The sequence below is a fragment of the Nicotiana sylvestris genome, chromosome 4 (genome assembly GCF_000393655.2).
Source record: "Nicotiana sylvestris chromosome 4, ASM39365v2, whole genome shotgun sequence".
NCBI lineage: Eukaryota > Viridiplantae > Streptophyta > Magnoliopsida > Solanales > Solanaceae > Nicotiana > Nicotiana sylvestris.
In genome coordinates, this window is record NC_091060.1 from 10,056,138 (window position 1) to 10,082,245 (window position 26,108).

The following is a 26,108-nucleotide window of genomic DNA, read 5'->3' on the forward strand; positions in this document are numbered from 1 at the left end:
GTTGAGTACATAGTTTCTTGTAGCTCGGAGTGGATTATGAAGTTCTCATATTTATCATAGGATGGCATGATATATGCGGTATGTTGTGTAGGGTTGAGATTTGCATGTGTGAGGTCGCGGTTCAGTTCTGGAAAAAAGGTCATAAATTCTTAGGCAGCATGGACAGTTTCTTGTAGATCGGAGTGGATTATGAAGTTCTCATATTTATCATAGGATGTCATGGTATATGTGGTATGTTGTATAGGGTTAAGATTTGCATGTGTGAGGTCGCGGTTCAGTTCTGGAAAGAAGGTCATAAATTCTTAGGCAGCATGGACAGTTTGAGATGACTAGGTAAATGATATCACTAATTTGTGCGGCTTTATGAGGGCATACGTAACAAAAAAAGGCAATGTGATTGAGTTAATAATACATCATTGGTATCGCGGCTCTCTATTGTTGGATCGACTGTTGATATTCAAGTTTATTTGGTGGCATAGAAGAATTTTTAGTGTATCTATCCTGGAATGATTGGGTATTAGAGGTTTGGTATGTATTCGAATGGCCGAATTGCGATCGGATATGGTGATTCTTGTGCTATACGGATTTGGAGACTGAGAGTTCTCATAAACAGGTTATGTGGTGTGGGTCGCGTATATCGGCCTTATGTGATGACTATTAGGGTTTGGAGACCCGAGTGGATCCTTTGTGGCTTGGTATGTTAGACATGATGTGATATTGGGTATATATTGGTTGTCTCCGTGTCGTGTTATTCTAGATTGTTGCACTAAGGCATCGGCGTTGTCTATGCCGGGGATGCTACGAATTGAGTGGCGAGGTTCAACGGATTATGTTCCCAGTAGGGTGATTTCATTTTTGAAGACCCAGCTGATGGCTGGGAAGGGTTGCCTTTTCTTATTTGGCCTTCGTGATGGATGTCAGTGCAGAGACTCCTACCATTGATTCAGATCCAGTGGTGAGGGATTTTCCGGATGTATTTCCTGCTTTCGGGCATGTCATTGAACAGGGTTGTTGATTTTGGTATTGATTTGGTGCCTAGCACTGTATCGTATGGCACCAGTGGAGTTAAAGGAGTTGTAGGAGCAGCTTCAGGAACTCTTTGATAAGGGGTTCATTGGTAGGCCAATATGGATGTGCTATTCTATATCGAGTCGGCTTGGTTGACTCCAAGTTGTGTTGTTAAGGGATGTGTTGACTCGATTGCTTTTGAGCTTATTGGTGATCCGGGGAGATCTATGAGTTACCATTCCGTGTTGCGAGGTGTTGGGATTTGTTGGTTATAGGCACATGTGGTGCAGTTTTGTTGGGGTCTCTCAATGGAATTCGAGCGGGAAGAGTATTGGGTATTGCTCGTCGGATGTCATATCGGTCGTGTCCTTTCGGGTTTGTGTAATTTTAGGTCAATTGCTTCATCGTGTTTACGATTACTTGCTTCATTTCTAGACATCGAATTGTGTGTGGTTATCGATTTTGAGCATAGTGACTTGAGGTGTTTCATATGGGCCAGTGTTTGGATAGGGTCGCGTATTGCAGCAAAGTTATGTGGAGGTATGACCCTTCGGGTTGATTTGGGTGTGTTGTTTCTACGATGTGTGACAGGTTCTCAGCATTGTGTTGGGGTGGTACTGGCGAGCTTGCGGTACAGCTCTTTTCATTTGAGTCATTTTTTCATAATTTGAGTACGTTCAGATTGTTGCTTATTGGTGTGAGGATTGCACGAGTTGTGGCTTTAGATGGTTTTGATGTGTCATGTCTCCAGAGTAGTTGTGTTGGATTAGATGAGATCGTTGGGATCTAGAATAAATACAAACGGATTCGGTTTCAACGTGTTGGAAGGATAATATCGATGTTCGGCTTAGAAATTCGCTATGGTTCTTGCCAAAGGGGAAGTAGCTTCACGAATGGTTGATCTGGGGAACGGTTAAGACTTTCTACGTGTTTCATTTATCATTAGCAGTGTACGGAAGTGTTAGAATGAGGCTTTATTTGATAAGAGACTTATTATCGATATTCGGTTGTTTTGAGCAACTGCTATGATTAGAAGTTATCGCTGTGAGTGGTTGAGTTATGTGGTAGATAACGCAATTGAATCTGAGGTTGCAGGTATGGTTTGTTACATCTTGTTCGGACTTATTCAGAGTATAGATGCAAGATTCTGATCTTGTAGATGATTTCAGAAGTGGAAATATGGTTATAAGGTTTATGGGCTAGGTTGGATTGTGAAAACCACAGTTACATTGTGTTATCGGACCTATATAAGATAGGGTGACATGAGATCACCCCCGTGTATGTGCATGGTAAGGTTACACAGTGATTTGATGGCTTTCGGAACAACTCTAGGCATGTTCGAGGATGAACTTATGTTTAAGTGGGGGAGGATGTAACGACCCGACCAGTCATTTTGAGCTTTTGCACTTTGCTTGCCAGTTCTCGGGCATGACTAGCCCCCGCGTGATCTATTATGACTTATATGAATCGTCAGTTTTGGTTTTTAGGATAATCGAAATGAATTTGGATGAACAATTCTCAGTAATTTGGAGGTCCGTGGAAGGTTTAGGCTTGAATTGGCGAAATTGGGATTTTGGCATTTTTCGGTTGATAGGTGAGATTTTGATATAGGGGTCGGAATGAAATTCCGGAAGTTGGAGTAAGTCTATTTTGTCAATTGTGACATGTGGGCAAAATTTCAGGTCATTCGGACGAGGTTTGATATACTTTTTGATCGAAAGCGGAATTTGGAAGTTTTTGGAATTCCTAGGCTTGAATCCGATATGATTTTGGTGTTTTGAGCATTTCAAAGGTTGGAACAAGTTGGAATGAGGTTATGGGTTATGTTGGCATGTTTGGTTGAAGTCCCGGGGGCCTCGGGTGAGTTTCGGGTGGTTAACGGATCAATTTTTGGTCTTTGAACTTGGCAATTTTGTTGGTTTTTGTTGCGGAGATTTTTGTTCATCGCATTCGCGGAGGGTGCATCGCGTTCGCGAATGGTATTTTCGGTGATGATGATTTTGTTCTATGCATGCCCGAAGGAGAGGACGCAAACAAGAAGGTGAAGGCAGCCTGTGCATCGCGGACACGTTATTGGGGTCGCGTTTGCGAAGAGGAGTGTGGTCGTTGGGCACCCCAGACTCTTGAGCTATGCATTCGCGAGATTATTATCGCATTCGCGAAAGGCTGGAATGGCAAAGCATCGCGTTCGCGTGGTATCGTCCGCTTTCGCGAAGGGAAAAGTGGAGAGGCATTGAATTTGGTCTACACGAACGCGAGAGGGTGATCGCGTTCGCGAAGAAGGAAATTTTACCTGAGGCAGAATGTTTAAATGTGGGTTTCGCGATTTTTGGTCTATTTTCTCCATTGTTTGAACGACTTTTCGAGCTTTTGAGAAGGATTGAAGAGGGAATCGAAGGGAAACACTTGGAGGTAAGATTTTTGAACTCTATACTCGATCCTATGTTGATTCTTACTTGTTTAAACATGAAATTTGTGGAATTCAAAGCCTAAATTGGGGAATTAGGGCTTGAAATTGGAGAGTATAAATTGGGGATTTGAGGGGCCAATTGATATCCGATTTTGATGTTGTTGGTATGTATGGACTCATGGGAAGATAAGGATTCTATTAATGTGATTTTTATCGGATTTTGAGACGTGGTCCCGGGGGTCGAGTTTGGCCAATTTCGGAATATTTGGTATAAATTGGATATTTTCGAGTGGGCTTTGTTCGCTTAGCATATTTTGATGGTATGAATCTGCTTTTGGCTAGATTTGGAGCAATCAGAGGCCGAGTCGATAGGTAAAGGCATTGCGGGCTAGAGCTTGGACCGGATTGAGGTAAGTAATGATTTGTAAATGTCAATCCTAAGGGTATGAAACCCCGAACTTCACATCCTTATTCTACTTTGAGGTGACGCACACATTAGATGACGAGCGTGGGGTCGAGCACCATTGAGGATTGCAACTTAGTTTGTCCAGTATGACTGTTTTATTGCATATTTGATTGAAAATTATTTGCTATCATCATGTTTTGGGCTGAATGCCATATTTGGGCCTCGTGCCAACTGTTTTGGACCCTTAGGGGATTTTTACAACTATTCCTCTCTGTTTTGACTTTATACTTGTACTCAGTCACGCTATATTCTACTGTTTCATAACTCAGCCATGTTTACTCTATTTTGACATCTTAAATGATATTTTAAGCTGAGCATCATATTTTACTGTGCCCAAGTGGCTTTTAGAGATTTCTGACTGAGTAGGGCCGAGGGCCTCTATTGTGAGGTTATTATGGGATCGGGCTGCACGCCGCAGCATTGTTGTACTAATTTATGATTATGAGGTTGTGGACCGGAGTTGTTATGCCACGAGGTGGCTTGATATTAGGCCGAGGGCTTATTGATTATACCACGAGATGGCTTGATATTACGCTTGGACCGTAAGGAGCCCCTCCCGGAGTCTGTACACCCCCAGTGAGCACGGGTACCTAGTGTGATATGTGATATAGCCCGAGGGTCTGATGTTGTTCCATGTTATTGCCCGAGGGGTGGTTCTTAGTTTTGTTATGCCCGAGGGGCTGATTGCGAGTGATTGCGAGGTAGCCCGAGGGGCTGGTTCTATTGAGATTATGCCCGAAGGGCGGTTTATAATACATGTTTTGCCCGAGGGACTGTTTATGTTTCTATCATGTTTACTCACTGTTTATCACTCGTTTGAACTATTGAAAATTGTTTTAAATTTTTTTACTGAAATTGAGCATGATTTACGAAGTAAATAATTTAGGTACTGTGTTGGAAATACCCTGCATGTGTTGTAGCGTTTGACGTAGCTTATGTATTTTCTTACTGCTTAGCTTTCATTTACCTTTATTACTTACTGAGTTGGAGTACTCACATTACTCCATGCACCTTGTGTGCAAATTTAGGTAATTCTGAACTCGGTAGCAGGTGTTGATTGCTTAGTGGCAGAGTTATCGGAGTTAGCAAGGGAGCTGCCCGATATCCGCAGCACTGCTTTTCTCCCTCTTGTTTTCATTAGACTGTATTTAGTACATTTTTAGACTTTTCATTGTATTCAGACCTTAGTAGATGCTCGTGACTTGTGACACTCCGATGTCGGGCTTGTGTATTTATTCCGCACTGTTTATTTAGACTTTCATTATGAAATATTTGATCGAGTAAAGACTTAAAAATGACTTTATTGATAAATAATTAATTAGGGAGTTGTGTCGGCTGGCCTATTTTCACGATAGGCGCCATCACGATCGGGCCGGTTTTAGGGTCGTGACATGTATGATCTGTTGATCTAGCATCACATTCTTTGTAATTAGTCGACCTTTCATGAAGCCACTTTAATTGTTTGAGATCAACTTTAGTAGAAGATTGCTTAACTTGCCCGCAAGGATTTTGGAAATGATTTTAGTACTAAAGTTGATTAGGTTGTGGGCATTTCTCATAAATTGGTATGGTACTCAACCTTAGGAATTAAGACAATGCAAGAGCGGGAATAAAATTTTGTAAGGTTGCGACCATTAAAAAAGGTCTGGACAAAAGTAGCTATATCATCTTTGATAGTTTCCCAACAAATCTAAAAAAAACCATTGAAACCATCTAGACCAGCTGCACTATGTTGACTGAGGTTGAAAACTACATCCCTAATCTCATTAATGTTTAGAACAATTGTCAGATAATCATTCTCTTCAGTAGAGATGATATTAGGAATGCAGTTCAGGATTGAGTTATTCATTGTGGGAGCTTGGAGATTGAAAAGTTTCTCAAAATGTTTCACAGCTGTCTTGGAAATCTTGTCATCTCCTTTCACCCATCTGTCTCTATGATTTTTGATTATGTGTATGTGAAGTCTTCTTCTCCTATATCTGAGGACACTGTGAAAGTAGTTGTTGTTGTAGTCACCCACTTGAAACCATTTAACTTTGGATTTTTGCCTTAGAATATTCTCCTGTATGACAAGCCATTTAACTTAATTCGCGTGAGATTTGTTAAAGCTCTTCCCTGCTCTCCTCCAAATTTTTTTGAATATCCAACTCTTCTAGTTGTTGCACTTTAACTTCCCAATTGTTGAACTTCTCGTATATGTCACCTATGTTTTCTCTAGACCATTGACTGAGATTTTTGGCCAGTGTTTGCAACTTAGTCTTTAATCTCCACATAGTATTGCCTTCTACCTGGGTGCTCGACAATTCTTGAACTACTTCCATAAAACCAGGTTGTTGTACCCAAAAATTAAGGAACCTAAAATACTTGATAACCTCTTATTGGTCATTCCGACATTTCATAAGTAAAGGTCGATGGTCTGAACCTGTTCTCACCAAATACCTAACATAGTTTTGTTGAAATTTTGAGCCTATTGGTCATTGATCAAGATTTTATCCAACCTCTTCCAAATTCTCTTCCTTGGACATCTATTGTTGCACCAAGTATGTTTAGATCCCACATAGCCAATATCCATAAGTCCCCACATATTTCTATGGTAGTAACAAAGTCAGAGACTTTGTAAGCTCTATAAGGACTGCCTCCCAACTTCTTCCCCGAATCCATAATAACATTAAAGTCACCACTCGTACACCAAGGGCCATTAATAATATTGGCCATGTTCTCTAAACCTTTCCATAAAGCTTTTCCTTCTGTAGCACTGCACTTCGCATACACTGTCGTAACATAACCATCATCACTAATACAATTTCCTTTAAAGCAAAGAGTAACTTGTTGGTCTTCATAAGCAACAAAATTTGCCTGGTAATTCCAAAAGTACCAGATTTGCCCACTGGTATTAGCCAAACAGTGTTGAAAGCCCAAAAATATTTTGTAACCCCCAATTTTGTTGCCATTTAAGAAAGGCTCAAATATAGCCACAAAATCGCAGTTTTTAATGTTTATTAAGTTCTTTAAATGATGTATGGCCATTTTAGACATAACACCTCTAATATTCTAGAATATGAAACTAATCATTAGAAACTTGATTTTGAGTACCCTGTTTTTGTTACTTCCCTCTTTTGAAAAAAATGTCTTTTGTTTAGGATTTTTTCCCTGTCCTTCTTTGTCTGTTTTTTCCTTTCCCATCTTCTGGACATGAATTTTCCTCTGCTCTGATTATCTCTTGTATCTTCTCAGGGCGACCTCTTTACTTGTCATCATTGATATTTGAAGAAGTCGAGTAGTTTTTTGTTGCTCAATTCTATCCTCGTGGTTGTTCTGATCACTTTGTGTGGCCTCTTTGTCTTGGTCATCTCCGAATAGTTCTAGCACTAATTTGATATAAGGTTGATTTCTTATTATTGTGTCTATGCTACTGGAAGGATATTGATGTCGGTTGTGTTCCCTTCTCCCTGTTTTGTGACTATCATGGGCATCCTGATCTCTTCTATCATTCATTTCGTCCAATCACTTACATACTCCTTGTTTTATGAACTCAAGGTTCTCCTTTCTGTAATTATGTGTCTTTCATTGTCTATATCAGTGTTGCTGCTTTTTACAACCTCTTAAGATTGGTTAGCTATGTGCTCCTTAGTAGATGACTGGTTTGCCGAGTGTTCTTCCATGAACTTGTCTGTTCGAGCATTTGTATCCTTCGTGACCTATTATTGTGAAACTGCCTCACTACCTAGTATTTCGGTTGCTATCTTTTCTATGTGTGTGTTGCTTGATTCTCTTGTTGATTTCTTTGTTAGCTTTGCACTGGCCATATGTTATTGCTGGTTTAAATAACACTATACCCTTTTTCCGGGGCATCTTTTTCTTATTGTGCTTTTTCTTTTTGCAACTGGTTCTGTCTTTGATGTTTTGTTCTCCTTCTTAATTATTCTCCTGCATCCTCTCTTTCTTTTCAATAGACTGATCACCTTTCCTTGCCCTTATGGCTTACTTTTTTCTCTTTTGCTGGTTCCTCTTAGTATTAGGTACTTGTCATGTCTCTTCCTCTTTCTTTTCCTTTCCCTTTTTTTTTTGTTCTTATTTGTGACCACTTTTTCGCTTGTTTGTCCATGCCTCGCATAGTTTGCTCCTCCTATTTTCCTTGTGTTTCTTGGGTTGTTTTGATCTGCTCCTTCTTTGTTGTGTGTTTGATTGTTGTGTGTCTCCCTTGTGTAACTCCTATGATTATCTCCTCTACTAGTGGATTCATCAGCATCTTGTTTTTTGCTCTCTTTTTCCTTCAGTTTTTCTCGCTCCAGCGCCCTGCATTGCACAACAGAGTGCCCCAGAATCCTACAGTGCTTACAATACTTTGGTACTCCTTCATATTCCAACTTCTGAGTGAAGCCTTTTAGCGGATTAGTTTCTTTCTCTTGGGCCACCCATACAGAGTTAATTAAAGGTTTTCTAAGATCAATTTCGACTCTGACTTTAGCCATCCCTGGCCTTGTCCTATAATCAGTCGCTATGTCCATCGATAATGGTACCCCCACTGGTCCCAATATCTGTTTAACATAGTGCCAAGCATGGCAATGGAAAGGAAGACCCGGCAGTAGAACCCAAACTGGCACTATAAGGGAGTCCTCTTCCGGCTTGAAATCAGGGGACCATTTTTGAAGCCACATAACCATTCCATCAATTTTGATTGACCTTCTAAACCAAACCATTTTGCAATCTTCTTTGTTGGTTACATCTATGAACACTGTTGGAAAATAGGAGACCCCAATTTTTGCCTCGCCTTTGAGTGACACTTTTTCATCGAAGGTTGATTTAATTTGTTCAATATTAGGTCTTGTTCTCAGAAACTTACCAATAATTGTGTATTTACACTCTTGTGCCATCACTCCATAGTAGTCGCTAGCTTTAAAGATGACTGTCGGAATTCCGTCATGGGTTGAAACCCTAGCTTTTACATTTAGGTCGCCCAATCTAGCACCTTTGAGTTTTGCAAGAGTTGCTGCTATAGTAGCATAGTCGATCTTCTGAGGATTTGACTCTTCATTGGTGGTAGGCCAAGCTGAAGGAGCTAAATTTTTCACCGGTCATGCCTGCCCGAGGTCGGTCGGCGTCCCCATTCGACGGTGCGTGTGCACCACTCTCCCAAAAGGGGAGAAATTTTACCGTTCTATTTTTGTAGAGTTCAGTTGTACGGAGAGAAAAAATTAGGAATAGTTCCTCTTTTTTATTTAATGTAATATCATTCTTTCATATCTAACGTTTTCCCGATACTCTCCCCAAATGAATTCTCTCTTTCCGATTGTATATACATTAAACATCTCTCTCATCTTAGGATGAACATGGCAATCACATGGGAGAATATCATGTTCTTGTGGAGTCTTAAGCTGGAATACAACAAGGCGATATAGCCTTAGTGCTTCACACGATGTAGTATGTATATAAACAATATTTTTTAACTCTTTTACCGTAAAAAGCCTCCGTCTTTTGGCTTCTCCCACTGGGATGATTGCCCTGAGTTCTTCCCTTATATTCTTTTCAACCTTAGGAGGTGTGAAAACCAGCCAAATAAGCCAAGTAAAACACGAGTTAACTCTTTTACGCACAACGACCAAGAAATTTAATATTGTATCCCTCAAGAATTTACTATCTTCAACCATGTTTTTGGTTCTCCATCATCCACTATACATAATCTTAGTAAGTCAAAACCTCCTCCTTCATTAATTTTTGTTCCTTTGCTTAATTCGCCATGTTTCATCGATATATATATTTACATATAACCACAAATCGTTGAAATTTGTCTAACTCCCCTTTCACTTACATACCACTGAGAAGTAGAAACATAGTAATTATTATTCGTAATTATGTGCCCTCATAAATGTGATGAATAAATTTTATTATAAGGTGAGTTTGAAATAGTATAGAACTAATAGAAAAGTAACAGTTGAAATAATCGTCTCTTTGTACCAAATAATCAACTACACATTAATGTATAGGAACAAAACCATGCATTTATTCTTCCCAATTGGGATAATGACATTCCCATTATTTGAACATGAATACAAGAAAACATTATACTACAACAAAAAGATGAAGAAAAAAACGTGCAACATAAAAGTACTATGCCCATCTTTTCTTAACCCTAACTTTAAAACCATATTTCATGTGGAGGATAACAGAGCAATTAGGGGAAACATCATGACCTTTCACCATTTTAATTTTGTAATTATGGATAACAGCAGCGGCCACAGCCTTCAGTTGAGTGAAAGACGTTCCTTTCCCTAAGCATGTTCTTGGTCCTGCATTGAAAGACAAAAACTTGTAAGATGGCTCATGTTTTATCGTTCCACGCTCTGATATCCATCTCTCTGGCTTGAATTCCGAAGCATCCTTTCCCCAAATGAATTCCATCCTCCCCATCGCATACAAATTAAACATCACTCTCATCTTGGGATGAACATGATGACCACTTGGGAGAATATCAGGTTCTTGTGGAGTCTTGAATTGGAATGGAACAGGGGGATATAGCCTTAATGCTTCACACAATGTAGCATGTAAATAAACAACATTTTTCAACTCTTCTACTGTAAAAAGCCTCCATTTTTCGGCTTCTTCCACTGGGATGATTGTCCTAAGTTCTTCCCTTATATTCTTTTCAACCTCAGGATGTGTGAAAACTAGCCAAATGAACCAAGTAAGGCAGGAGTTAACTCCATCGCGTCCAGCGGTCAGGAAATTTAATATTGTATCCCTCAAGAATTTATTATCAAACTTCAACCCTGTTTTTGTTTCTCCATCATTGACTATACATAATGTTAGTAAGTCATAACCTCCTCCTCCTTCTTCTTCTTCGTCTTCCTTAATTTTTGTTCCTTTGTTCAATTCGTCATGTTTCATCGATATATATTTACCTATAACTTGGTCAACAACTTCCACAGCTTTGCTTAGTTTCTTTTCAGGCCCAACTCCAAGCTTTTTTTGCAACTTCCAAATAATTTCTGGCAATAAATGGCGTATGACTATAACATGATCTATATCTTCCGTGACTTTAAGAAAGGGAATATCTGGGAATTCAAGAGAGAGGCAACCAGGATCAAAGCCCGTGACTATTTTACATATTGTATCAAAAGTAAATCTCTTGAAAACATCTTGCAAATCAAAAATCCTATCTTCTTTAGCCATGAATTCAAGAATTGGAATCAGGCCATCTTTGACCTTGTTCTCAATAGTTTTCACCAAACACTTGTGATATCTTTGATTAATGATCAATTCTCTAGCATATTTCCTTTGATTCTCCCATAAATCAAAGTCAGAATTAAAAATTCCATCACCTAAAAAATCAAAAATCTTCTTAAATTCTGGTCCTTTCGGAAAATTTGAAAAATTTGTACTCATGATATAATGCACATTTGCAGGATCCAATGTGCAAAGAGTATCAGTGTTAGTAAACCAAAGGCCTTTCAACAAGAAAGTACCTCCAGCTCTTGGAAGAAGTTTTGCAGAACTTTCATGGATTTTTTGTATATGGAGAAGAAGGCCTGGGAACATTCCAAGAAATGGATAATTTCTTGGTAGGCCATTATTTCCTAAAGCCCAGAATATAAGAAAGAAAAAGATTGCTACAAAGATTTCAAGGTACCCTATTGAGGCTAATAGTGAACTGAAAACCATAATTTCTTTCATAATGTGAATTCTTTTGGATCTTTTCACTTGGTGCTTATTATATGGACTACCCTCTATCCTATTTATAGCTAGGGTTCCAAGATGTGAATATGTGCATAGACATGTGAGGTCATTCAGATTTTAGTTTAACTCATTTTCATTTATGGTATAAATAGTATAGTTGATGTTGTAGTTGATAACCTGCCTTGTCTGCAAGATCGTAAATTTTATCTTTTATGGAGAGTTACTTGCAGATATTTTTAAGACGACTTGATAATATAAAAAAAAAAAATATTGCAGTGCCAGTATATATATATATAAGTTTTAATTTGCAGAGTTATATGACTTCCGTATGTGTATATATATCAATTGTAGCCAAGCCCTTGTATGCTATCGAACTACGAAATTTTGGAAAAGTATTCTTATGGCAATATGTCATTGGTTAAGTATACACTTCAGTGCCAATAATTCAAAAATACAAAATTGGTCTGCTTTCGGCTGAAACTAATCGCATGCACTAGCCAAAAAGTATATAAAATATGTATATATTATGTATATAATACATATACATACAAAAAATATCAATTTCACATTTCGCCGGCTATTATTTTTTAGAGCATCTAAAAATATACATTTCTCGTAATTTGGTTTGAAACAAATTAAAGTTTCCAACATGCGATTATTTACTGGAGTATCTTTGGAATCCAACAAAGTAGAAAATATAATATTTTCAATAATCTTCAACATATAGTAGTTCGTTTATTGAAGCTAGTTTCTTTACTGGAAGACAACAAAAACGTTTTATGCTACGAGTAACTTTTTACGTTAGAAAACTATGAAATAATACAAAAAAGCAACAAATGCCGTGGTTTGCACTCATTTTAATATAAAAATCTCTAAGCCTTCCTTGTCCTCGAATGTTACTATTCGTTTCCCTTACGCCACGACGTCGTGAGATATCACGTTGTGAGACAAATTACTTCGATACCTCAAATATGGTGGAAATTTAAAATAAAAAAAATGCTATGAAGCTCTTTCCCTTTTAATGGCTCTTATACAGTAAAAATTTAAATTAGCTGGCTAGAGGTTATTGAATACTAATGGTTTGACCGAAAATTAAATCAAACAAACATAAAATCAATATGGATATATTCGGTCCGTTCTAACTTAATTCAATTTGCTATTTTGAATTTTTATTTATAAATGGCAAAACATTTAGACTAACTTTTTTGAATATTATCTCTTTTGATTCACACAATTGAGTAAAGTTATTAGGAAAAGAAAATATCAAGAAAAAGAATGAGGCTATTAAACAGATAACTTGGTGAAGAAAAGCTGGGCATTTGCATCTATACCCGCTTTTTGAGTCACGTTTTAACTTATACCCGCTTTGCAAAAAAAAATTGTAAACGTACCCACTTTTCGCGTAACTTCAGACATACGGGCCTGAAGTAGCAAAAGCAATCATGCAAACTTCAGCATTCTAGTAGACAGGCCTGAAGTAGTAAAAATTGTTGAACCAAGTGTTCTGAAGTTTTTGTTTGTAATTGCTGAACTTAAGCATTCTAGTAGCTGAAGTTTTGTTCTCTATTTGCTGAAGTTTTTGCTTGTAATTGCTGAACTTAAGCATTTTAGTAGTTTAGCTGAAGTTTTGTTCCCTATTTGCTGAACTTCAACATGTTTTAGATGAAGTTTGTTCTATATTTACTGAACTTCAGCTAATTAGGATAATGTATGAGTTGGGAGTATTTATATAGTGTAGTCTGAAGACTCAAGAGACACTTCTTTAAGATTAAACATATTCACAAGAAGAGATGGTCTACTTAGAAATTCTTTTCATCTTGTATTCTACTAGTGATACCTTTTTGTTTTCATTTTCAGTAAGCTATTGTATTATTAATACTTTAGCTGTTTAGATGGAAAGAGTATCTTTGTCAAACTTTGATGATGAGTCATGTAATTATTTAAGGAATTACATTATATTACAATTATCATATAAATATTTTTATATTTTCAGTGTAATAGCATGTTACTATTTGTTTTCTATTTCAGTCGTCAATTCATAGTTTGTTAATTGTAATTGGCTTTATATAAAGTAAAAGGGCAGCCTAGTGTATAAGAAGAAGAAGAAGAAAAAGAAAATGAAGGAGGAAGAGGAGGAGGAAAAAAGGGGTTGAAGTTATTTAAAAAGTGGGTACAAGTTAAAACTTATTTTAAAAAATGGGTATAGATTAGATGGGGGCGACCAAATAGGGCGCCCCGTGCAATTTTTACTGAAAAGCATAGCTCAATTTGGACAAATCTGTTACGTAAGTGTAGGTGAAATTACAAGTAATTATAGTTAAAATATAAGATGAGAAAAATAAATAAATATTTTTCAGGTTGAGGTGCGAATATCTCGCTCTCAATAAGGAGATTCAAGGCCACTGCGGTAGCATCCTCACCAATCCAGCAGTAATACTTGTCACACCCCTTTTCTACCCCAAAAGAAGATATCATGTGTTATGGAATGTGGGGTAAAGAGTTTTTCCAATTGAAGTGACAAATTTCAGTAGGGATTATATTTATTTACAGAGTCGCCACTTGATTTTCCGGTGTTCCAAGTCACCATTTATTTGAATCCCTTGTCAAAGGAAGGTTTGACTCTATTTTTATTGGTCCGCGAAAATAAAGTTCGGGTAAGGAATTCTGTTGACCTAAGAGAAGGTGCAAGGCATTCTCCGAGTCTCGTGGTTCTAGCACGGACGCTTTATTTGACTTAAAATTTGGCTTGAATTAATTTTGGACAAACTGTGACTTATATGATTTTCATGTTTTACCTATCCGCTTTTATTTATTAAAATTATTAAAAGAATGATATAATAATATAAAATTGTCCTAACCGCACTACGAAAGCGAATGTGCGACCAAGATAAATTTTATTAATTTTGTCGTAACAGCGCTACGCAAGTGAATCCGCAGTTATGACAAAGGATTATTAGCACGCTATTATTTTCAGAAAATTACTATATTTGTTCTTTGAGAAAATTATTTATTAAAAAGTTACTATCGGGCTACGCAAGTGAATCCGTGAGTATGGCGAAAGGATTAGAAATTAACTAAAGCTATAGATATAGTATGAGATTAGTGAATTAAATTATTGAATGTTAAATATCACACCACGCATGCGAATCCGTGAATGAAAAGTTGAAGCGCGCCTCTTAGTTACCTAGCGTTTAAATTAATTAAAAAGTGACCAAGTTACTAATTTACTTAGTATTATAAAGGGAAACAAAACAAATTTTTTGATGAGCTTATTTGACTAAGTTAATATACAACAAATGGGCCAGCCTATGGACTTTGTATGTTTTGCCTGAAAGAATTAAGTTGACCCATTTATTCACTTCTTGGTAAAAATGGCGTGTAGTAGCCACTAAATAAGGGTGTATTTAATTTTTATCCACTATTTAAAATGCTTATTAAAAATAGCCACTACTAAGGGGGAAAAGACACAATTACCCTTTCTCTATTTCTTGTATAATCCCAAAATCGACGAAAACCCTTATTTCATTCGTTCAGAGTTCTGTGCTTCTTCATCTTCCTCGTATGCAAACTGCAATCTCAGTTAAACTTCTGCTCCTTCATCTTCTCTGTCATCTTCTGTCAATCGCGACTGGTAATATATTTTTTTTTATGCATTTTTGTTTTTCTTTATTTGTAAGTTGGTTCAATGCCGTGTGAAGTATGTGTGAAATTTCAAAAATTAGCATTATATGTTAACTGTGTTCATTAAATGTAAGGAAGAAAGGACATTAAATTTTGTAGTTGGAATTCAAAGTTAAGGACTGATTGTCCTTAACTTTTGCATATGAAACTTGAAGTTAAGGACAAAGTGTCCTTAACTTTGGATGTTGAAAGTATATGTTAAGGACTGTATTTCCTTAACCTATGCACTTACAATTTAAAGTTAAGGACTGATTGTCCTTAACTTTTGCACATGAAACTTGAAGTTAAGGACTAAGTGTCCTTAACTTTGGATGTTGAAAGTATAAGTTAAGGACTGTATTTTCCTTAACCTTTGCATTTACAATTTAAAGTTAAGGACTTATTGTCCTTAACTTTTGCACATGAAACTTGAAGTTAAGGACTAAGTGTCCTTAACTTTGGAAGTTGAAAGTATAAGTTAAGGACTGTATTTCTTTAACGTTTGCACTTAAAATTTAAAGTTAAGGATTGTATTTGCTTAACTTTTAAACTTGAAATTTTAAGTTAAGTCCTAATCTTTGTTTGTTTTTCCTTCTTTTCTAGTGTTATAATGGAAGGCGATCATTTTTTTGATTTTGACGATTGGCGTAATTTTCTGGTATATTGGAAAGGAGATTTTCAATATAAGGAAACAATTAAAAGTTTTCTGTCGAATAGCCAATGGAAGAAATTGAGGGAAAGTATTTTTGGCAACTTCTTCAGATTACAAAGTGTGAAGTTCTCGGGTAAACTTATGCACTGTGTATTGCTTTCTGAAATTGTTAGTAATGAACCTGATTCGATGACCTTCAAGGTATTTGACCGCGATATTAAGTTTACTCGTGATGCATTCCATATTATTACTGGTTTGAAGTCTTATTCGTCGCTTGACATGAAAGGTTTAAATGAGAAAGAGAATAGGCTTTTAAGAGTCTATTTCCCTGGAAAGGACAAAATTGAGTTGGCTGATTTGTATAGTTTTATTTCTAGTCGCCCACATGGTACAACTTCATCATTTGCTGGCAGTGATGATGATGCTTTGAAGTTGGCAACACTCTATTTTGTTGAGTCGGTTTTGATGGGCAAGAGGAAAAATAGGAATGTGTCGGAGCAAATAATGAAAATTGTTGATGATGATGCACTTTGCGCTTCCTTCAACTGGGGCTCTCTTGCTTATGAGACGCTATTAAAATCATTGAAGAGTTGCTTGAAATCAAATGAGAATGATGTTCAGAAGGAGAAAGAGAAAGAAAAAGATATTGATAGCTACACTTTAGTTGGCTTTCCTTTTGCGTTTTGTGTCTGGATTATGGAAGTACTTCCTATTTTCCAAGAGAAACAATTTGTGAACTTCAAAGAAGTTGGTTATCCTCGAATGTTATGTTATTCTGAAATGAAGTCTCCACAATTTGATGCTCTTTGTAGAAAATATTTCCATAATGAAAAAGTAAGTTAATGTAATTACTATCTCTTTTTTTGTTTATTTGTTTTAGTTATGTATACTTATGTTTAGTTTTTCTTATATAATAGGTATTTAAGTTGATTGAGGTGTCACCCTTTATTCCCGTGGAAGAAGAAGATACAGAGCCTCTTTGTGTGGAGGAGCCAGTTTCACAAGATCGAGGCTCAAGGTCTTCTTCCACACAATTTGACGAATTGTGTACTTAAGGAAATTGTTAGAGTATGTATTTCTGCCTTTGAATAGTATTAGTTTTTTATTTGATTATTTCTTGCTTACGAACACCTTTTTTTTATATTATGTTTTTTGATTCAGAGATTATCAGAGAGTTTTAAGAAGGATTTGCAAGCAGAAGTTACCAGAGTTAATCAGAAAATTGTTGTATCAGAAAAAAAAGATTGAGAACGAAATCAAGGTAATTTCAGTTAGTCCAACTTTAGGATTTTGTGTCCTTAAATTTTGAACTTGGAATTGAAAGATAAGGACTTCTTGTCCTTAACTTTTGAACTTTGAAATGAAACTTAAGGACATCATGTCCTTAAGTTTTGAACTTGGAATTCAAAGTTAAGGACTTCTTGTCCTTAACTTTTGAACTTGGAGTTCAAACTTAAGGATTGCATTTCCTTAAGTTTTGAACTTTAAGTTCAAACTTAAGGACTGCCTGTCCTTAAGTTTTAAACATGTCCTTCTCTTTGTAACTTAGTTGCTTTCTCAGGATTTAAAGAAAACTCTAGGATCAAAGCTTGATACTTTGATGAACATGTTTGGGAAAGCTGATCAGATGAACACAGATAGAGAATCTAGTGTTCCAATTAGAAAATATGGAGTTGATGATCATTGTCGTGCTACTGAGCGTACTGGCATATTCAACCAAGATGCAGGTGGTGTTGAACGTGATGATATGGATGTGCATGCAGAGGGTCAGTATGAAAGAGAATTTAGAGATGCACATCTAGATGATGAAACTGAAAATGTTACTGATATTGGGAAAGGTTAGATATAGATTTTGATTTTTATTTTCGTTGAAATGTATATTCAATAGATTAATACATATAAACTATGCATGTGCATGCAGAAGTTTGTGGAGTGCCGGAGAAAATTTGTAGAGTTTGTGGATTGCAATCACAGGAGGATTTAACAAGTCCATTGGGGACAAGTGTCAGCGAGATTGTATGCAAATGCTTAGAAGGAACGTATGATCTCTCTACACCGCTGTCATACAAAGAAAAATTTGGAGTTCAAACTTGTGCCAGTCAAGGTTAGATAAAATTTTCACTATATATTGTATCTTTATTTCATTATATATTGTATCTTTTGAAGCAGTAAGCGAAGAAGCTGGAGTGCAGTATCAAGAGAAAACTGGACTACAATCTCAAGACATAGGCAGAAGTGAGGTTCAAAATCTATAGATGCAACATGTGATGATGATGATGTAGCTGGAATGATCTTGGATATTGCAAATGGTTAGGGAGTGCTTTTTAAATTTTATATATGTTTGTTTTAATTAAAGATTATTAACATGTTAGCTGTTGTAAATATTTTTGCAGAATCTTGTCAACAAGCATCTAAAGATCATGGTGAACAACTCCAAGATAAAGAAATATGGAATTGCAAGAAAAAGAAAATGCTGCACGCAATATTTTAGCTGAGTTGTCTCTTGAAAAAACACAAGAAGGTACTGCGGAGAAGACAGGTACTGATTGTGCCCTAATTATTATATGTACAATTGAATTTTTGTCTCTTCATTTGACCTATTGCAGAAAACTAATATGAATATGTATGTATATATATATATATATAGTGTCACCAGCAGAGGAAAACAAAGAGGACACCAATGATGACGATCTTAACCAATATACAAGGAAAAGAAAGAGAGACAGTATTGGTTATGATGGTCCGTCATTTTCTCTTCTTACTCCTACTCCTCCAAGTATACAAATGGACATTGATGCGACTTTGACTATGGAGGGTGAAGGAAATGTTGAAGAAGAACTTGGTCGAGGTAAAAGGAACAAGAAGTTAAGCTGGCAGTTGAAATCTCCTTTTGATAAGGAAGGAAAAGCAGTAAGTTCCAAGGCAGACAATCAAAATACTCTGAAGAGTTCAGGTTGGATAAAATCAACCTATACTCGTTGGTGTATTTTTCATTATGTCAAAGAAGATGAAAAATTAGTGAAGAAATTCATTGTGTGGTTGGGCAAGGAGAAAAGGAGAAGTCGCAAAAAAGAGTAAGTCTCTTAATGTGTTTCACTACATCCTTAACTTCTGTGATTGTAAGACTAATTTTAGGACTAACTGTTCTTAACTTATAGATTCAAGTTTAAAACTTAAGGACTTCTTGTCCTTAAGTTTGAATTCAAAATTCATAAGTTAAGGACATGCAGTCCTTAAGTTTGAGTATCAAATTCAAAAGCTAAGGAAACTTGGTCCTTAACTTATAGATTAAAGTTTTCAAAATTCTAACTTGACATTTTCAAAATTTTCAGGGGACAAATTGATTTATATGCTGATAATAATAGTGTGAGGAAAAAACCATACAAATTGTATCATCAAAAAATCAGTAGCAAAATGTTTTTCCTTGAGCTTTCAGATAGCAAATTTGTTCTTGATGATAAGGTTAGATAATTCACAAGGCATTTATTTTTTCTATTATTAATTTATCATTTTTTTATTATTTTATGACTGATTTGTTATTGATTTGTTTTATTTTTTGCCTTTTTATGAAGCATATTGACATTGCTCTCTATTATCTGAGAAAGAAGGAATGCTACCACCCTCGCGATCATCCTTTTCGATGCACAACTACTGATGTTCTTTTTGATAATTATATGGCACTTGTGTATAAAGATTTCAGTGAAGATGCTAGTGATGAGTTTTGGTGTGCTGGTGATAATCAGTTATTTCTGACACCATATGTGTGGGGGGACAGCCGTAGATGTGGAATTGCATGGACTGAGGTTGACAAAATCTTTTTTCCATGTCGGCTTCCTTCAGAAGATGATGAAGCTGTGACACACTTTTTGTTGGGAGTATTGGACTTGAATCAAAAAAACATTGATGTATATGATTCCATATACAGTGAGCCATATGAAGCAGGAATGAACTACATGCAAATGTATGCACGCATGATCCCCCATTTGCTAAAGTTCTCACAGTTTGACAAAAATCACAAGTCTTTTGGGAATGTCTTCAACAAATTTGATATACAGTGGCAAAGATCACCACACCAAACTGGATCGTACGTGTTATTATTTGTTATATTATTTATATGTACTTAAGATTTATTGTTTAATTCACTGCATATCTTACATTTCTCTTAGGACTGATTGTGGTGCATTCCTGATCAAATTTGCCGAGTTGCTGATGATTGGAAAGGACGTGCAGCAATTCCAACCCGAAGACATAAAAGACTTTCGAAAAGAACTTGCTGCAAATCTTTGGGCACATGGTGAATGGAAAAGAAATTCTGGTTATGATACTCCACCAGAAAATGTTGGTGATGATTATGAGAGTGAAAATGAAACATTCTGTCCAAAGGAGTTGTAAAGAAATTGTGGTGTTATTTTTGTATAAAATTGCTGTAAAGGTGACATCTGAATTATGCCAGTTTAGGATAGTTCTGAAATATTCTGTAAATTTGTGAAAAGGCACTTATATTTTGTTTTGTTGGCATAGCGTAATTTTTTGTAACAGCTATGCAAAATTACAATTTCAAAAGTTATGTCAAGGCATTTTGTTATTTATTTCGTTGTTTCTCTCAACTGTTGATTTGTCCATTGAGTTTGTTAGTATTTGTTCATGACTAAGTGTAAGTGAACTTCAAATTCAAAGTTAAGGACCAAATGTCCTTAACTTTTGAACTTGAAATTCAAAGTTAAGGACCGACAGTCCTTAAGTTTTGAACATGGGACTATAACTTAAGGACCTCATGTCCTTAACTTTTGAACTTGTATTTCAAACTTAAGGACTCCTGTAGTTAATGACAAACAGTCCTCAAGTTTTTAACATGGGACTATAACTTAAGGACCTCATGTCCTTAACGTTTGAACTTAAAATTCAAAGTTAAGGACAGACAGTCCTCAAGTTTTTAACATGGGACTATAACTTAAGGACCTCATGTCCTTAACGTTTGAACTTAAAATTTAAAGTTAAGGACAGACAGTCCTTAAGTTTTTAACTTGTATTTCAAACTTAAGGACTCCTGTAGTTAATGACAAACAGTCCTCAAGTTTTTAACATGGGACTATAACTTAAGGACCTCATATCCTTAACTTTTGAACTTGAAATTCAAAGTTAAGGATAGACAGTCCTTAAGTTTTTAACATGGGACTATAACTTAAGGACCTCATGTCCTTAACTTTTGAACTTGAAATTCAAAGTTAAGGACAGACAGTCATTACGTTTTTAATATGGGACTATAACTTAAGGACCTCATGTCCTTAACGTTTGAACTTAAAATTCAAAGTTAAGGACAGACAGTCCTTAAGTTTTTAACATGAGACTATAACTTAAGGACCTCATGTCCTTAACTTTTGAACTTGAAATTCAAAGTTAAGGACAGACAGTCATTACGTTTTCAAAATTGCAAGTTGAACTTACTGACTCCTGTTAATAACTTTTAATTGTTGAACTCAAAAGAAATTAAAAGAACGTAACAAGATATAAATATTGAAAATCTAGGCATCCGCTCAAATTAGAATAATAATGAATACAATCTATAGCAAAAACTTAAAAGAGTCGATAAACATAAGTGTATATTTCTACTCTTCTCTATGCTTTCTTGAAAATGGATGGAGTGCCGGAGAATATATACAAGTTGTTCTATTATGACCAATTCTTCTGCAACGACCACATTTGAATGTTATTTTTGATGGCTCGGTAGCAGGAATATGCCTTTTCTTTTGCCTTCTACCTGGTGGCACTTTGAAATCTGGAGGTTTAACAATTTGTGACTTAACACTCTCTGGTACAATCCATGAATCAGTATGTCCTACAGGATGTATTTGTCTTTCATATGTTTTCAGCCAAGATTCCTTTAAGTACCAGTGCGAACAAAAGTCAGACTTCTTGATGTTTCTCTTCTCGATAGCTGCAATTGCATGTATGCATGGTAATTCATCAAGTTGAAATTGAAAACAATCACATGTTCTTTTGTTTAAGTCCACCAAGAAAGTTATTCCTTCTTCTTCAACTCTAGAACGCCATGAATCAACAGGGAAGACCTTCAATGTTGAAAAATTATAAGTGAGTACATTATGTTAAAAAATGTCAAAATCATAATATAAACATAAAACATAATACTTACGTTCAAAGTAAATGCTAAATCTATTCTGTTCTTCAATTCCTCCTCTACCCAACAAGAAACATCATAAAATGTTCCTTCTGCTTTATTTCTTCTTTCATAAAACCAATGTTGTAGCTTCACTTGAATGAAATCCATCATTCTTAGTATAGGCAGCTCCCTTGCTTCTAATAGCACTGAATTCATCGACTCAACTATGTTTGTTGTGAGCATGTCATATCTTCGTTGTGGACTACAAGAACGTGCCCATCTTTCCGGTGGTTCTTCCATCAAGTAGTCATAAGTTTTCTTATCTACATTTGCAATATCTGACATGTATATGTCAAATTCTTTACGCTTGTATACTCTTGCAGCACTTTGGAAAAGTTTTATGACCTCACTTTTCACCTTTCTTCGCTTTAGGTTCTGCTCCAAATGATAGATGCAAATCCCATGATGGCTTTCAGGATATACCTTTACAATGCCATTTGCAATAGCTTGATGCCTGTCTGATAAAAAAATCAAATTCTCACGGCTCCCAATTGCATTGCGAAGCTGACTAAAGTACCACTCATAGGAATTGTTGTTTTCAGATTCTGCTATTCCAAAGGCTAATGGGAAAATTTGGTTATTTGCATCTTTTGAAACTGAAATCATTAAAACACCACGATATTTTGACTTCAAAAAAGTCGCATCAATAGCAATCACTGGTCTACAATGATTCCAACCAGCTATCAATGATCCATATGCGTAAAACATATAAAAAAACCTGAAAATACAATATAAAACAAGGTTAAAATACCCGAAGTTTAGGACAGTCAGTCCTTAACTTACATTTACAAGTTATAAAGTTAAGGACATGCTGTCCTTAACTTTTTATTTCAAAGTTCAAAACTTAAGGATTGGAAGTCCTTAACTTTTAATTACAAGTTCAAAACTTAAGGATAGGCAGTCCTCAACTTCTGGTTATAACTCAAAAGTTAACAAGGCTAAAGACAGCATGTCCTAAATTGTTTACCTGTTGTTGTCGTCTATCTTTATGTTAGTATAAGTTCCCGGGTTTTTACTTGTCATCATATACAAGTATGAACACAATAATTCATAATTTTCTTCGGGACTTCCTCTTATTAAAGCGGAAGCATGTTGAATAGCACGCCACGCCTTGTGATATCCAATGTCTAGTCCATGCAATTTTTGCATCTCTGCCATGACAAAAGCTGGTGTAACTTCAAATCTTGGGTCCCGAAGATTATCGATAATGTAACCACTAATCAACTTTGAAGTAGCATGCCTTTGATCTGCTTTCCTAGTGTTAACAGAGCAGTCATGCTTTTTCTCAAGCTTTACTATCTTGAATAATGTTGAGTCTTTAATTCTGAAAGCACGCACACACCAACGACACCTATCATCATTGCATGTCAACGAATATCTTGTTGAGCTTGATCTAACAACTTTGAATTCAAAATGTCCTTTGATTGCTACATTAGAAAAACAATTAATTATGCTCTTCTTCTTGTCAAATACTGATCCGACTTTTATTTGATCCAAAGAAGCATTTTCTCTTAATATCGTAGTTGGGGATTCTTTTTGTTTCAAATTTGATCTTCGTTTAGTTATTTGAGTGCAGGTTTTGTCAGCAACTACTTCGATTACTGGTGCACTCTCTAAGACTTGAATACCCAAAGCTTGTTCGTTGTCAATCTCTATAATGCTTTGTCCTTCTACTTGAATAGAATCAAATGTTTGATGCACCTCTTCATTTAATGGTTGAGCTTCAACCATATCTACTTCAACTATCTGTTGGCATCGCTCTTGATTGTCATGTTGAGTTTTTGTGTTGGCATGTTCATTGCTTGTTGATGCAAAAACTCTTTCCGAAATATCAACTATGAAACGACAGCTCTTGAAGAGTGAATGAGTTTTTAGCAACTCTATACATGTGTGAAGATCTAAATCTTTGGATACAAGCATTCCTTTGCTTGTTCCAAGGTTGATATCAAACCATATCACTATTTCAAACTTTTCTCTATCCAATTCAATAAGCTCGAAAATCTGTTTAACGAAATCTTCAAACTGAATTGACTCGGGTGCTAGGAAAAGCTTTGTTTGATGATCAAGATATTTATAGTCTTCAGTCAATCTACCATTAAAAGCAACTATTATGCATATTGTTTCCATCCTACAAGTCAAGAGAATGGGAAACAAAGGACATACATTATAAAGCAATCCTTGTAGAATTAAGAACAGGTGTACTGTAAGTGCAAGACCAAGATAAGGACTGTCTGTCCTTAACATTTAAACATATAATTAAAGTTAAGGACTGCCACTCCTTAACATTTAAACATGTAATTAAAGTTAAGAACTGTCAGTCCTTTAATATTTAAACATGTAATTAAAGTTAAGAATTGTCAGTCCTTAACATTTAAACATGGAATTAAATGTTAAGGACTGCCAGTCCTTAAGTTTTAAACATGGAATTAAAAGTTAAGGACTGTCAGTCCTTAACTTTTGATCAAGAAATGAAAAGCTAAGGATTGTCTGTCCTTTAATATTTAAACATGTAGTTAAAGTTAAGGACCGCCAGTCCTTAACATTTAAACATGGAATTAAAACTTAAGGATTGCTAGTCATTAACTTTTGAACCAGAAATTAAAAGCTAAGGACTTTATGTCCTTTAACATTTAAACATTGAATTAAAATTAAAAGTTAAGGACTGCCAGTCCTTAACATTTAAACATGGAATTAAAACTTAAGGATTGCTAGCCTTAACTTTTGAACCAGAAATTAAAAGCTAAGGACTATCTGTCCTTTAACATTTAAACATGGAATTAAAATTAAAAGTTAAGGACTGCCAGTCCTTAAGTTTTAACATGGAATTAAAATTAAAAGCTAAGGACTGTCAGTCCTTAACTTTTGAACCAGAAATTAAAAGCTAAGGACTGCCTGTCCTTTAACATTTAAACATGGAATTAAAAGTTAAGGACTGTCAGCCCTTAGCTTTTGAACAAGAAATGAAAAGCTAAGGACTGTCTGTCCTTTAATATTTAAACATGTAATTAAAGTTAAGGACTGCCAGTCCTTAACATTTAAACATGGAATTAAAACTTAAGGATTGCTAGTCCTTAACTTTTGAACCAGAAATTAAAAGCTAAGTACTGTCTGTCCTTTAACATTTAAACATGGAATTAAAATTAAAAGTTAAGGACTGTCAGTCCTTAAGTTTTAAACATGGAATTAAAAGTTAAGGACTGTCAGTCCTTAGCTTTTGAACCAGAAATTAAAAGCTAAGGATTGTCTGTCATTTAACATTTAAACATGGAATTAAAAGTTAAGGACTGCTAGTCCTTAACATTTAAACATGTATTTAAGAGTTAAGGACTTTAAGAGTTAAGGACTGTCAGTCCTTAACATTTGAACCAGAAATTAAAACATACAATTTGAAACTCAAGCTACAGGACTTTGTATACAGAAGAACATCAACAAAGTGAAGGACATTTTGTCCTTAAGTTTTTTTATTCAATTTGCAAAATGAGGCCAGTAGAATCAAAGTTAAGGACATAGTGTTCTTATTTTTTTGAATTCAATTTCCAAAATGAAGACACTATGTCCGGAATACAGAATTATCATAGGAGGCGGTGTCTATAAATTTATCAATCCAGAAATTCAAAAAAAATCAAATTCTTATCTAATATATAATCAAATCAATACAGATCTAAAAAAGTATAACTATAGCGAAATAAAAATTGATAGAAACACATGAAATTACAACTTACTGTTTATCTATGTCGTTTTTTTGGATTAGATTGCTGAATTTTTTAAATCGGGAAGATAAATGGTGGTTCGTCCTCAGTTGATCGCCGTTGTGGTAACTGCTGCTGTTGCTCACTTCTTCTCTTTGTGTAACTGCTGCTTGTGTTGATAGCGTAGGTATAAGTTATACCAGAAGGGTATTTTCGTCCAGTCAGATATAAGTTTTTTAAAAGGAGTGACTAAAGTCTAAATACATTGAAAACAATGGCTTTAAAATAAAAGCCACAGCTTTTAGTGGCTATTTGTGCCATTCGCCCTTTCACGCAGGTGTAAGAATTTTTCTTCTTATTCTGCGTTCCAC

General features: G+C 35.7%; 1 protein-coding gene and 2 long non-coding RNA genes across 3 annotated transcripts; 2 read left to right on the plus strand and 1 right to left on the minus strand.

Moving 5' to 3' along the window:
* The first annotated feature begins 16,926 nt into the window (after positions 1–16,926).
* LOC104224076 (uncharacterized) lies at positions 16,927–17,979 on the plus strand. The gene is made up of 4 exons (XM_070172514.1): positions 16,927–16,938; positions 17,032–17,131; positions 17,432–17,708; positions 17,792–17,979. The coding sequence occupies exons 3-4, from the start codon at positions 17,471–17,473 to the stop codon at positions 17,977–17,979; spliced, it is 426 nt and encodes a 141-aa protein (XP_070028615.1). The 5' UTR covers positions 16,927–16,938; positions 17,032–17,131; positions 17,432–17,470.
* A 1,806-nt stretch (positions 17,980–19,785) lies between these two features.
* Positions 19,786–20,462, plus strand: LOC138888972 (uncharacterized). Its single transcript, XR_011406497.1, has 2 exons — positions 19,786–19,954; positions 20,037–20,462. It is a non-coding gene; the product is annotated as an uncharacterized lncRNA (long non-coding RNA).
* Positions 20,463–21,384: 922 nt separating this feature from the next.
* LOC138888973 (uncharacterized) lies at positions 21,385–22,197 on the minus strand. The gene is made up of 2 exons (XR_011406498.1): positions 22,022–22,197; positions 21,385–21,938 (listed from the first exon to the last, which is right to left on the minus strand). It is a non-coding gene; the product is annotated as an uncharacterized lncRNA (long non-coding RNA).
* Between the last annotated feature and the right edge of the window lie 3,911 nt (positions 22,198–26,108).